The following is a 12,511-nucleotide window of genomic DNA, read 5'->3' as shown; positions in this document are numbered from 1 at the left end:
GTTACTAATCAATTTTAACGCACGCTAGGGAAGACAAAAATATTAACAGTACAACTACATATTGCAGGGTATCAAGGAATGCATGCAATTATAGAAGCTTAGATTAAATCTCAGTTTTTAAAACAAAAGCAACACGGTATTGACAGAAAGTGTTTTGAGCAAAATATGGTTAGCATGAGATAAAGTAACAAGATTGAACAGTCCTACCCACCATAAGAGCTGCACAAGTAACCACCCTCTCTGTGCTTTACCACTCCCATCTCTCTGCTTTCTCCTGACCTGGGGCCATGTTCACATTTCATTACCATCAGCACCTCCCTTTGCAGCCTCTCTTAACACCCAAGTCAAAGGGCTTTAATATCATAAACACAGAAATGCAAGATAAACAGACTTTAGCAAAAAAATAAATAAATTACAGAACAACCAAGTTGCGTACTAAACTGACAGGCATTACTGTTTCCCACCTTACCACCAGTTGGGACTTTGTCTTCATGGTTCTTACAGAACATACAGCTCACTGCTGATGCTATGTACTAGACAGAATACCAATTGCTTTTTAAAAAGAAATAAAGCTTTTCTTAAACTACTCTTAATTGTCCAACGAGCTAAAATTCAAAGTCACAGGGTAGTTTGTTTTGTTTCTAACTCAGAAGTTAACTTCCTTTAAATGTCAGGGAATTATGCTTTGACCAACATAAGCCACCCAAAGCATAAATCCTTTGTTTTCTCCAATGTATCAGTGTATATTCACAATCTTTAGAAGGATTCGATTTATATTAGTTTTGAAAGAAGATGGCATTTACGATACAAGCATGTATTTGGTTAGTTACACTTACACTACAATTTTCCGGTGGAACTAGAAGCTGCGTTATCTCTCCGCCATGCACGCAGAAAATATGTTTCATTTCGCCAGAAAATATGTCCCATATAATGACTGAAAAATCCACACCACCTGATACCAAATATTTTTGGTCATAACGAGATGAAACCTGATGAGGGTACAGTAAACATGTGATTTTGTTACGATGACCTCTGAGAGCTCTGTGAGGTGGCCAACCTAGAAAATTAAAAAAGGGGGAAAAAGAAACAAGTTTAAAATAAAACAAACCATTAATTCACATATACTAAACAACAGGTTTTACATTTCTGTTTCACATTTTAAAACGGAATTAAAAAATGGCAGTTAAGTTATAAGGAATGAAAATTCATAATTTTTAAATATTCATGACATTTTACATTTTCTGCTTGCACTGAACTCTTCTTGACCTTTTTTTTAACTTGAAAAAGTGAAGAAAGAGAAAAACAATTGTTTTTCACCTTTAAATGAGAAAATGACAACACAATGACCTATATCAGGAGGCTGTCAGAAGGAAAACACCTTCATCATCATAAAACCCAGACCTCCGGAAACTTGAACAAATACACAATATTTATATATATTACGTGTGTGACTGTATACCAGCCACGCTAGGGATGACACCATACCGTTTTAGTCAGTGCATTATACTTTTCATTTTCATGCCAAAGAGTTTGAAATTTAACATGTTATTAAGTCACTGTACACAGCCATCAGCACCTGCATCTCTCCACCCTTCTCATCAAGGGTCTTGTAGACCAACATTTCTCAACCCATGAGCTGTAACCCAAAAGTGGCGTCGCAAAAACATATGAAAGGGTCATGAACGGGATTCTTCCCTAAAGGAGAAAAACATGGGAAACTGGGCAGCAGGGGAATGGCAATTAATGCTTGCACAGCTCCTCCGCTACCAAGTTTCTGGGCCCATGGGGAGACCCATGGGCCAGATGACACAGCTCTGGAGGCAGGATCTGCCTCATGGGCCAGAAGTTGAGTACCAGTTAGTGTTCTATACAAACGGAACAACAAGCAGGTTGCCAAGTACCATAGTTACTCAAGTAGATGACCCTGATTATGAAATGACCCCCCAATAATTAGATTCTATACCTGGAAAATTATAAGTTTGTTATAGTTTGCCAGGTATAAAATCTAATTATTGGAGGTTTGCCTGACTTTGTCAACCTCTCACTAATATAGAAGGAAAATAAATCAGAGGGGTCAGGTAGCCCCTTGCCTTCTTCCCCCCACCCTCTTTCCCCAGTTTCTTCCCCCTTCAACCCTTTCCCCCTCCTTATGGTCAGACCCTGCTCTCCTTGAACAGATGGAAGGGAGGAAACCTGAAAAAAACTGAACTTGAAATTAACATAACTATAAATTTGCATTTAGTACCCATAGACTTAATTCATCCATAATTGATGCATTTGAACTATTTTTGAAACTGCTACAAGTTTTAGCACAAGTATTCCATAAACATACTTTTAAGTAGCACTTTAGCACCTACTTAGAGAGACTACAAACTATGCACAATATTTGTCCGAAGCCAAAAAGGCCATGATTAGCAGTGCTCCAATACAGATTTTTAGGGCCAATACTAATAGCTGATTTTTAAGGAGGCATATTGGCTGATACCAATTTGATTTCTTATACACAGCTCGGCAGCTTGAAGACCGGCATCCAGCTGGTAAGTCTGTTGTGGTGGAAGGGAAGAAGAAAGAAAAGCAGTGTGTGTTCTGTGTGTGTGGGGTGGGGGGGGAGGTCTGATTGAGGCCCCTGCAACAAGGGAGGGGGTAGGTCAGGGCATGGGACAGAATCACAAGTGGATCATCTAGGGGGTGTGGGGAGTGTGGGAGGAGCAGCTCCTGCAGCTGCACACACCCTGGAAGGACATGGGGGAGTGTCTGACCCCTGCATCTGCGTGAGGCAGGGTGGGGCAGGCTGGTGCTGCAGGCTGGGACTGTGCCAGACTGGGGCTTGGGGTGGGTGGTGGCAACACAGTGAGGGAGTACAGGGCTGGGACTATAGCCTCCCCAAAATTTGCCAAAGCCCAATTCACCCTCCCAACACCACCGCTGCCAACCCCGAGAACAGCCCAGCTCAACCCCCATCAGGAGCCCAGCAGGGCTCCAGCCCCAGCCTGCAGTGGCAGCCTGCCTCACCCCATGCAGATCTGGAAGCACAAGCCATCTACTCTCCATGTCCTCCCGGGTTATGCACAGTGGCGGGAGCCGCCTCTTGGGCAAGTGTGGCTCCATCCCGTGCCCGCCCCAGCTGGGCAGCACCTGCTCCAGTCCCAGCCCCTCCCTCACCGCGACAGCCTTGATCTGCTCCTCCATGCCCCTTCCCCCACAGCAGACTTGCCAGCTGGACACTGCTTTCCATGCTGCTGGGCTGCTCTCCTGGCTGCCTGCATGCTAAGCTGCAGCTGCGCACATGCATGTGGCATTTATTGCTGACATTATCAGCCACATCAGCCTAAAACAGCTGATTACCGATACGGTCAATTTTTCTTTTATTGGTGCCAATGATATAGGACCAATGTATTGGTGCACCTCTAGTTTTTAATACTTACAAGTGTAGGTAAATGAAAAAGCTGGTTTATGATCATATTTGCAAAAAGGTCAGCGTGCTACTTGCCTGTGCTTTATATATTTTATACAGCTGATGAATCTGCAAAAAGAGGGTTTTAAAAAAAGTGGGTTTTTTTAGTTGTCCCTGATGTTTATACCTTTATTTTGTCCTTAGAATGCTTATCCAGATGCCCATTGCACTGTACCTGTGTGAGCTTTGAGAACATTTTGCCTTAGTGGTGCCTATGTCGGATGTATGCTCCCTGTTTCTTCTAGTTGTTCATACTGAGGGTATAAAGGGTATCCACACTTCCCAACCCCTTAGTTCCTTGTAACCGTCTTGGCTTCAAATAAAGCTGTAATCTCATCAGACTGCATTTTTAGCTTATAGGTGCTCTTAGCACCTGATTTTTTTCCCCTTTCTTTTTTTTTAACCTTATTCTGGACTTTTTAAAAGAGGATCTTTTGGCCTGTTCCACGTGGTTTCTTATAAGATGAATGAGGCTCCATTTTTCCCACTTCACTTTGGCTAGAGAGGTCAGTTGTCCTTTGGCTATTTTGTCTGGGTCAGGGATCAGCAACATGTGGCCTGTGGGCTAGATCCAGCTCATGGAACCATGGGATTTTAATGGGATCTTTAAAGGAAGGGGCATGGGGGGGCAGACCAAGCCTCCCACAGTGAGGGAGGGAGGGAGTGGGGCTGGCACTGCACAGCTGGGATGGGACGGGACACGGGGTAGATCTGTGAGCGGCTCATCCGGAGGACTCAGGGAGGGAGGGGGCCAGCTCCTGCTGCCACACACATCCCAGGACAGCATGGGGGAGGGGGCATGTGCCCCCTAGATCTGTGAGTGAGGTACGGGCAGGCTGCCACTGAGGGCTGGGGGCAGTGCCAGGCTCCTCCCAGTGGGGGAGTTGGGCTGGGGCTGCACTTGGGAAGGCAGCGGTGGTGCTGGGAGGGGGGCTATGGGGTGGGCTGTAACCACCCCAAAATTCACTGTAAACCCCCACCCCCCATAGCAGCACTGCTACTGCCCAGCCCGAATACAGCCTGGCCCAGCTCCCCCCGGCAGGAAGAGCCCGGCGTCACCCCTGGCCCCACCCCACAGCGGCACCTGCCCTCCCTCCATGCGCAGATCTGGGAAAGGGGGGCACACCCCCCCCATGCCCCCCTGGGGTGTGTGCAGTGGCAGGAACCATCCCCCCCCACATCCCCAGATGAGCTGTGCCTCCATCCCACCTAAGCTGTGCAGCACCTGCCCCTGCCCGAGCCCCACTCCCTCCCTTACTGCAGAGGCCTCCATTGCCCCACCCACACCTTCCCCCACAACAGACTTACCAGCCAGATGCTGCTCGCCATGCTGCCAGGCCACATATCAGCATATCAGATCTGTATCGGCTGATAAGGCCTGTTAAATATTGGCCATCGGTATTAGCCCAAAAAATCTCTATCAGTGCATCCCTTTTAAAAACAATAATAATTTGTTCCAAAATTCTAAAGCACAACAGCATTAGGTAAGATCAAGGCCTAAATGGTGTTAATACGCTGGCTTCCTAGGCAGACTGTATTCAGCAGTTGTGCTCCAGAACAGAATTTTTCCTCATACATCCCCCACTTGTAGGTCAAGCACACTTCTGAGGGATGTGGCAGATTTTCCCAGGCATGTCTGTTCACCAGTGCATTAAGGTGTCTTCTCTAATCTCCACATGCATCTTGGAGTCCCAGTGCTCAACTGTGCTTGCCGGCTGCATCTGCACAAGGACATTAGAGATGGGAAGGATTCTCAAACCTCCGTACTTTTCTTTAGAGCACAAAGATGGAAGCCAGTACCTAGTTAGTATGTTTTAGTATACACAAGTTTATACTTTAGCATATTTTAGGAATAGCATTCATGAATTTGTGAAGGAAGTTAGATCAGATGAGGCTTGAGGTCCCAACACTATGATTCTCCTAAATAGACTATTTAAGCTACATAGCAGACTTCCCTGAAGATAAAAGAATTTGGGAATCACCAAGGTTCCTTTTCTTTTCCACCCCTATTCTAGAAACAGATTTGTAAGAGGACTTGGTGCTGAAAAGTGCTGGTCTCCTGAGAGTCTTTCGTATATCTGTGTAGCTTGAAGATGGTCATCTTTGCATGTCTAATATTTGTTTGCATACCTCTCCTGAGCATGTGCTCTCCTTGAAGAAGCTGAACTATAGCAGTTTGTGTTGCTGGCACAATAATAATGCTTCCATCTTCACGACCACAAACCAGGCGTCCATGTGCTGGAATATATACACTAGCTGTAACTTTGAGTGGTTCACTGCTGTTTGGTATTAAACTCAATTGATCAATAATTCCAGCAGGATGAGGAGTGAGTTTATTAAAAGCTTCTTGCAAGGAAGTTGAAACTGTCATTTGCAACCCTGTTTTAAAAAAAAAGTTATAAAAAATAAGATTATTTTCTTTTTCAGCAGCTTCCTTGATAAGATTCCAAATCCCCTCTCTCAATACTAACACTAACATCATCCCATGTATTAAATACAAAGTAGATAGTGGGATTAATTTACCCACCACAAAAATGCAGCCATAAAAACACACATACAAACACTAAACAGGGTGGTAGAAGAACTGAAAAATAATGTGTCCAATTTAAACAAAAAGAGAAAATCACTTCAGCAGCAATAATTAACGTAACTTAAATTTGTGAAACAGACCCAGTTAATAGCTTCAAAACTCTCCTGATAAACACTGTGGGTCAGCTGGGTATTTTAAAAAAAACAGTATTTTTTATTTATATTAATTTTTCTTTATTAAAAAAACTACTTAAAATTGATATGATAATTGATATGATAATTTACATTATTAAACAACATATTTCTCTAACTATAAATTATGTTTTTGTAGGCATGACTGAAAGAAAAACTTTTTAACAGAACTGTGAGTAACTTGCATAATCTTTTCTCCTTCTGCACATAAGAGATGACACAAAAGATGCTCAATGGTGCTTGCCTGAAACCGCAACAAAAGTAACAAACAGTGGCAGCAGAGAGAAGGGAAATCTAGAACATGTAGATGGCCAACTTCTAAGCTGCCAGAGACCTCCTTCCGTTCCCACCTACACACACCCCTCTCCCCACTGCTTCATAGTACAAAGGAGGAAGGGAGAGCCTGGAGACTCTGGCTGCTTTTCACCCAGGACCATATGGGAAGCAGCAGACAGATGAGATGCTGTCAGATGTTTCAACAATGCAAAAAGAGGAAGAGACATGGGGAAAGCCGGTATAGTAGGAAGTAGAAGTTCTAAAGCTGCTTCAGTCTACTTATCAAGGCCAGCCCACCGACCTACTTCCTGCCTCTGGAGGCAGAGCTGGAGTGGCATCTGTGGCCCCTCACCTACATTTCATCACCATCCTGGGACCCACTTTCTTAGCTGACTCTCCTTATGTTGGCCAGGGAGAACTGTAATTCCCAACATAGGTCTACCACCTGAAGACATCTGACAATCAGAGGCTGCAGAAAAGCCCCTAGCATAGCTGGCAGGCAGAGGAGGCCTCTAGAGCTCTTTCTAGATATACTTTGGTGAGAGAAGTATGGTAAGCCAGAAAGTGTAAAAGAAAGGGAGTGGTTTTATTAGGGCAGGTATGAGCAATTATTTTGGCTGCAGGGCTGTTTAAGTTTTAATAATCTGCCAAGGGCTGCAAGGGTAGCCCCACCCCTTCACAGGTATTCTGCCCCCTGGTTGCCATCTTGGGACTGGAAGTCCTGCCCCTAACCTTTATCACCAAAAGTCCCTCCCCTTGCCCCTGCAAGTATTCGTTGGGGAAGGGGGGAGGAGGGGGCGGGTTGCCACCTTGGAACTGGAGAAAAACAAAATCATATACTAAAAGTTAAACATCTACTATAATATTTTAAATTTATTTAAAAAAATATTTTTGTCCTGATTTATGTGTATTTTTGTAGTGTGTGTGTGTGTGTGTGTGTGTGTGTATATGAGGTGATAGCATAATAGTTCAAAAATAGTCTTACTCTTGTATATTGTGTGTGAGGGGTTTGTGGAGGAAATGTGTGGTGTAGGGTATGTTGAGAGATGTGGGTGTGTGTATATGTTGGGGGTTATGGGCAGGGTATGGGACCTCCCCACATGCCCCCCCAGGGCACACAGCCCTTTGCATGAGTGGCAGCAGCGGCAGGCAGTGTGCCTTCAAGGTTCTCATGGCCCATGCAGACGCAGGCGCCTGGAAGCACACAGCTCTAAGCAGTTCTGGAAGCTGCATGTGGCAGCAAGAAGCGGAGCCAGACCCTGCCTCTATTGCATGGGGCTCACATGCAGCTTCCAGGACTCTGTCAGGAAGCAGGGAGTGGGGCTCACTGCCACTTCCAATAGAGTCCTGGGGGTTGCACATGATGGCAGGGAGCCTGGCCCTGCTGCCGGCTCCAATGTGCAGGGCTTCCCCCCAGTGATGCACAAGTCTAGGGAACTGTGCATGGGCTGCGGGGAGCCCTGCGCAATAGAGGTAGACTAACAGGGCTCCACTCTTTACCGCCATGTGCAGCTCCCAGAACTGGCCATCAGGTGGCTATGCCTGCGCAGGCCATGACTGCTGCCAATGGTGGGGGCTGATGTCTTGCTTACCCCCAGGGTACGCATACCACAGTTTGGACACCCCTGATTTAGAGGAAGCTAGCTGATAAGATTTAGATAGCAAATCACCTTCAGCAATGTCTTGTTGCTCAAGTGTATTTGGCACACTCCAAATACACAGTCTCCCTGAAGAGTCTCCTTGGATTAGAAGTTTATGGAAACATTCTCTGCGTCCATAGAAGAACCGAGTGACAGGAGGACAAATTAGTAACTGTAAAATAAAAGAAACATGATAACGTTTTTATATGTGTGTAACAGGTGCCTAGCCTTAACAATAGCCTTTCCTCTCATAGTCTACTCAACTGATCTTGCTGTGAAAAAACAGGAATTGGAGAATAAAATGCCCAGAAAAAACCATAATCAACCTGCAGAACACATTACAGATGTGCCATATATGAGGAATAAATGTTAAAATATTTATTTTAACTGCAAAAGAGAACTGAAGGTGTGACATACAGTTTAAGAAACAAATGTGATTAGAAACACGCTGTATTTGCTGTCTGTGTACAATGTAGGCTTCACTCTCTAAATGTAGAGCACACATAATGATTAAATTAAAACTAAATTTATTTTTGTAACCATCTTGGTACAAAATCATTTGTAAGGTAAACAAATATATTAATTTATAAATTTTTTTTTTTTTAAAGTTTCTCACTTTTTTGTAGCACCAAATATATCAAGGTCAAGTTATACAAGAGCAAGTTAATATATTTGGGCTTAAATCCAATAAACAATCCAAAATGTCCATGGAAATAGCTCCCATTAAGCAGCTGTCTAACTTTAGGGCAGTGATTCTCAACCAGGGTACCAGGGCAAGCAAGAGTGCCATGAGATCATTTCAAGGGTGCCACAGAGTACCATGCAATATTAGCACTATTAGGTGTGCAAACATGATTCTCAAGATAAACCCAGAGATTACAAATAGGGAATCCACAGTGTTAAAAATATTTTGACCTGTTACGGTCTTTCTTGGCACCTGTACATATGACAGAGCTATGCTACAAGTCTACCGAAGCATGGTAATTAGCACGCTCCAACAGCCTCCATGTCACAGCATCCCCACCACTTTAATTAAAGCATCCCTGCTGCCACTTTGAAGCATGGAATGCTGAATACACATGATGCTGTAGATGCTTTAATTAGAGAAGCTCTCAAAGCCACTCTAATTAAAAGCGCCCCCCCAACCCCAAGGCACGTGTATAGATACCCTCTGAGTCCTTTGCAACTGCTGTACTATTTTTCTGTAGGCAAAAACTGAATAAAAAAAATAAAAGAGATGGCATTTTCCAAGGGATGCTTCAAGCGTAATGAGGGATGCAGCATTTAAAAAAAAAAAAAAGTTGAGAACCACCGCTTTAGAGGAATATAAACTTATTAGGCACTTCCCAGTTTGATTTTAGTGACCTCCAGGTATCTAAGGTTGTGCTTCATCTCATGTCCTGAACTGTCCCACTTCAAGAAGTTCATCATTTAGTTCCTCACCTATCCCGATGAGGATCCAGAAACCACATATTTCTTTACCCATATCCTCTGATGTCTAACATACACTGAGAAAATCAAAGTGGTTTGGGATGCTCTCTCATAAAACAGGGCCCTGGAGAAGGAAGTAGTAGTAAAAGACCAGGTCACCTTTATACAATTGCCTTTAATTGGGGCATTCACACAAGAAATAGGAAACTTGGATTCAATTTTTCTTGGCATTAATGAACTGAAACCCCTATCTTTCACCTCTAAAAGCACTATAACCACTAATTCATAGACTATTTAGGGTGAGAAGTACTGTTCCACCAGCTGAAGTTGTATCACTATGCACAAAAAAATTCAGGGCCAGAAAGCAGGAAGAATAGGGAGTATAACTATAACCTAATGAAAAAGGCACTCACCAAGGAGGGACAGGTCTTTAAAGACATCTATCTGTAACAGATGCATCAAGACCTCAGCTCCCCGTTTAGGCATAATCTCAGTGGTGACTATTCAAAATTGTAAGCATAATATGTAGAAGTTGCAAAGCATAATACCTTTCAAAGGAAACCTAGCTGTCATTCAAAAACTACTCTGAAGAAAGATGAGACTATGGAAATACACATACAGTGCAGGAGTTCTTGAAAAGGTATTGGCCTGAAACTAAGAAAGCCAAGTGGAGGGAAAAGAGATAACTTGCTCAAAAACATTAGAAATTTCATAACAGTTAAACCACAGAGCACGGAAAAGCTTCAAGGAATTTGTTTTTACCTGCTTATTTGCTCTGTCCAATACACTGTACAGCAAAGGAGGAATTAAGTTTTCAACAGCTTTGCCAACATCACTGCGAAATGAATCACTAGCTGGTAGGCAACTATATAAAAACAAACAAGTGAACTAAATCATACGCCACATTTAACATCCTGAAATTGAGTTCTATTATTATACCACTGTTTAAAATGCAGCATTTGCTAGATTCTTTTTACTTTAAAAAAAACAAACAAACCACTGTCTCTTTATTTTTGTTTATTTGTTATTTATTGCTCTTAACAGTAAGTCCTCTTGGCTTACATTCCACAAACTAGAATTCACATAATACTGAGATGAATGAAAGTGATGGAAAAATTCCATAAATTAATTCAGGTCCATTTATCTCCTCCTCTCAACTACTCCTCTTTAAAAGAAAAAGAAAGAGGACTGGTTTTGTAGTACGGTTGGAAGATTAAAAATATAGCCTTCAGTGGACCATGGAGAGGCAACAAGCAGCAAAACCAGGGACTTCTTGACTTACGACACACTGCAGGAGCTCTCTCCCATTTATACTGAGGGATCTGCTCTCAAATCCTTCTGCTGAACTTAACTGTGATAGCACATGTTGATGAAAATAAGAGAGATTTTTCAGGTAACAAGATCTAAAGCCATCAGAGTTTTAAAGATTTAAAACCAACACTTCCAATTCTCCCAAGGAGTTTTTAGATCCTTATGTTATATTCTGAATGCAGAATATTCATGTTAAAATTAAACAGAGCTTACACATTAAGAGACAGCTACTCTTCAAAATTTATATAATTGCAAAAAGTTATAGTAACTATTTCAAATGGCACAGATACTGCATTTAGAGACACCTGACTTCTATAAAGGTCAAACAGCATTATCGATACACAATTACAGTGGTATAACCAATGTTGTTCTAGTTACAAATTCACCATGAATTCCAGTATACCATATTTTTCTCACGTACAGCATGCATCTTCTTCCCAAAAAAATCAGACGCCCCAAATTAGGGTACATGTATTAAACAGGGCAGCTGAATTTTTGCCTAAGACAGAAGTTTAGTGCTTTGATTCCTGCTCCATATTACTATTCAGGCAGCTGAGGGAATCAGTGCCCTATTAACATATTGTATTAACAGGAGTGTAAATTGCAAATCAAGGGAAGTCATTCTGCATTCATGAGGCCTCACCTGGAGCATTGTATTGTATCGAGTTTTGGGTCCCACGCTTCAAGAAGAATGTGGACATTTTAGAAAGAGTCCAGCGCAAAGCAACAAAAATGATTAGGGGCTTGGTAACAAGATTTATGAGGAAAGGCTGAAAGAATTAAAGCTATTTTTTCTAGAAAAGAGAAGACTGAACAGAGGGCTCAAGATGACTTCATGAGGTCCCTTCCAGCCCAACTTTTCCTATGATCCTGTGAACATTAAATGAAAAGCCTGAATGAAGTCAAGGCAGGGTGGCACCTTGAAGACAAACTTGTTAAAATAAAAAGATTTCTGGTGAAACTATGTTTTAAAATCCATTGAGTCTTATCCTTCACCTTTGCATATGCTGAAATAACTATTGTTCTATGATGTCCCCTGAACTATTACTTTTACCTTACTGAAACCTCATCATCCTTTCAATCTCACTAACGGCCACAACAGTCCTAGGAGTAGGGGGGAGGCGCGTGCACCCTCAGGAGGCCTCAAGTGCCTCTATACCAATGCTCATAGTATGGAGAACAAACAGGAGGAACTGTGCCTCCTGATTGCGAGTAAGAACCCTGTCTTAGTAGGGCTCACAGAAACCTGGTGGGACCCTACGCACGACTGGGCGGTGGGCATTTGAGGATACACCCTATATAGAAGGGACAGGACAGAGAGGAAAGGTGGGGGGGGGGGTCACGCTCTATGTCAAAGAGCACCTCACATCATCAAGGATTAGCTTCGGGTTAGAGGAGGGTCGGGTGGAGACACTGTGGGTCAAACTACAAGGGGGGTGGGACGAAAGGGACCTTACGGTGAGTGTCTACTACAGACCACCCAACCAGGGGGAAGAGCTGGACTGGGACTTCTCTGGTCAGCTTACGGGGGCAGTTAGATCAAGGAATGTCACTGCCATGGGTGACCTAAACTACCCAGACATTTGCTGGGAAGAGCAAATAGCCAGGTCTGACCGCTCACGTAGGTTCCTGGCTGTATTACAGGACCTTTACCTTGTCCAGGAGGTGCACAACCTCA

At 43.2% G+C, this 12,511-nt stretch overlaps 1 protein-coding gene across 3 annotated transcripts in view; it reads right to left on the bottom strand.

Moving 5' to 3' along the window:
• The window catches only part of WDR7 (WD repeat domain 7), a 301,904-nt gene that overhangs the window by 260,119 nt on the left and 29,274 nt on the right, over positions 1 to 12,511 (bottom strand). For all 3 annotated transcript variants that reach the window (XM_090037845.1, XM_090037847.1, XM_090037846.1), the window contains exons 9-12: positions 10,285 to 10,387; positions 8,122 to 8,263; positions 5,585 to 5,833; positions 837 to 1,057 (exon numbers count right to left, since the gene is read on the bottom strand). In XM_090037845.1, the coding sequence (XP_089893971.1) occupies positions 837 to 1,057; positions 5,585 to 5,833; positions 8,122 to 8,263; positions 10,285 to 10,387 (715 nt within the window). The remainder of the gene's footprint in view (positions 1 to 836; positions 1,058 to 5,584; positions 5,834 to 8,121; positions 8,264 to 10,284; positions 10,388 to 12,511) is intronic.

This window comes from Crocodylus siamensis, chromosome 3 (genome assembly GCF_052110815.1).
Source record: "Crocodylus siamensis isolate JL-2025a chromosome 3, ASM5211081v1, whole genome shotgun sequence".
Lineage (NCBI taxonomy): Eukaryota > Metazoa > Chordata > Crocodylia > Crocodylidae > Crocodylus > Crocodylus siamensis.
The sequence above is the reverse complement of the archived record's forward strand: the minus strand, read 5'-3'. Positions and strand labels throughout refer to the sequence as shown.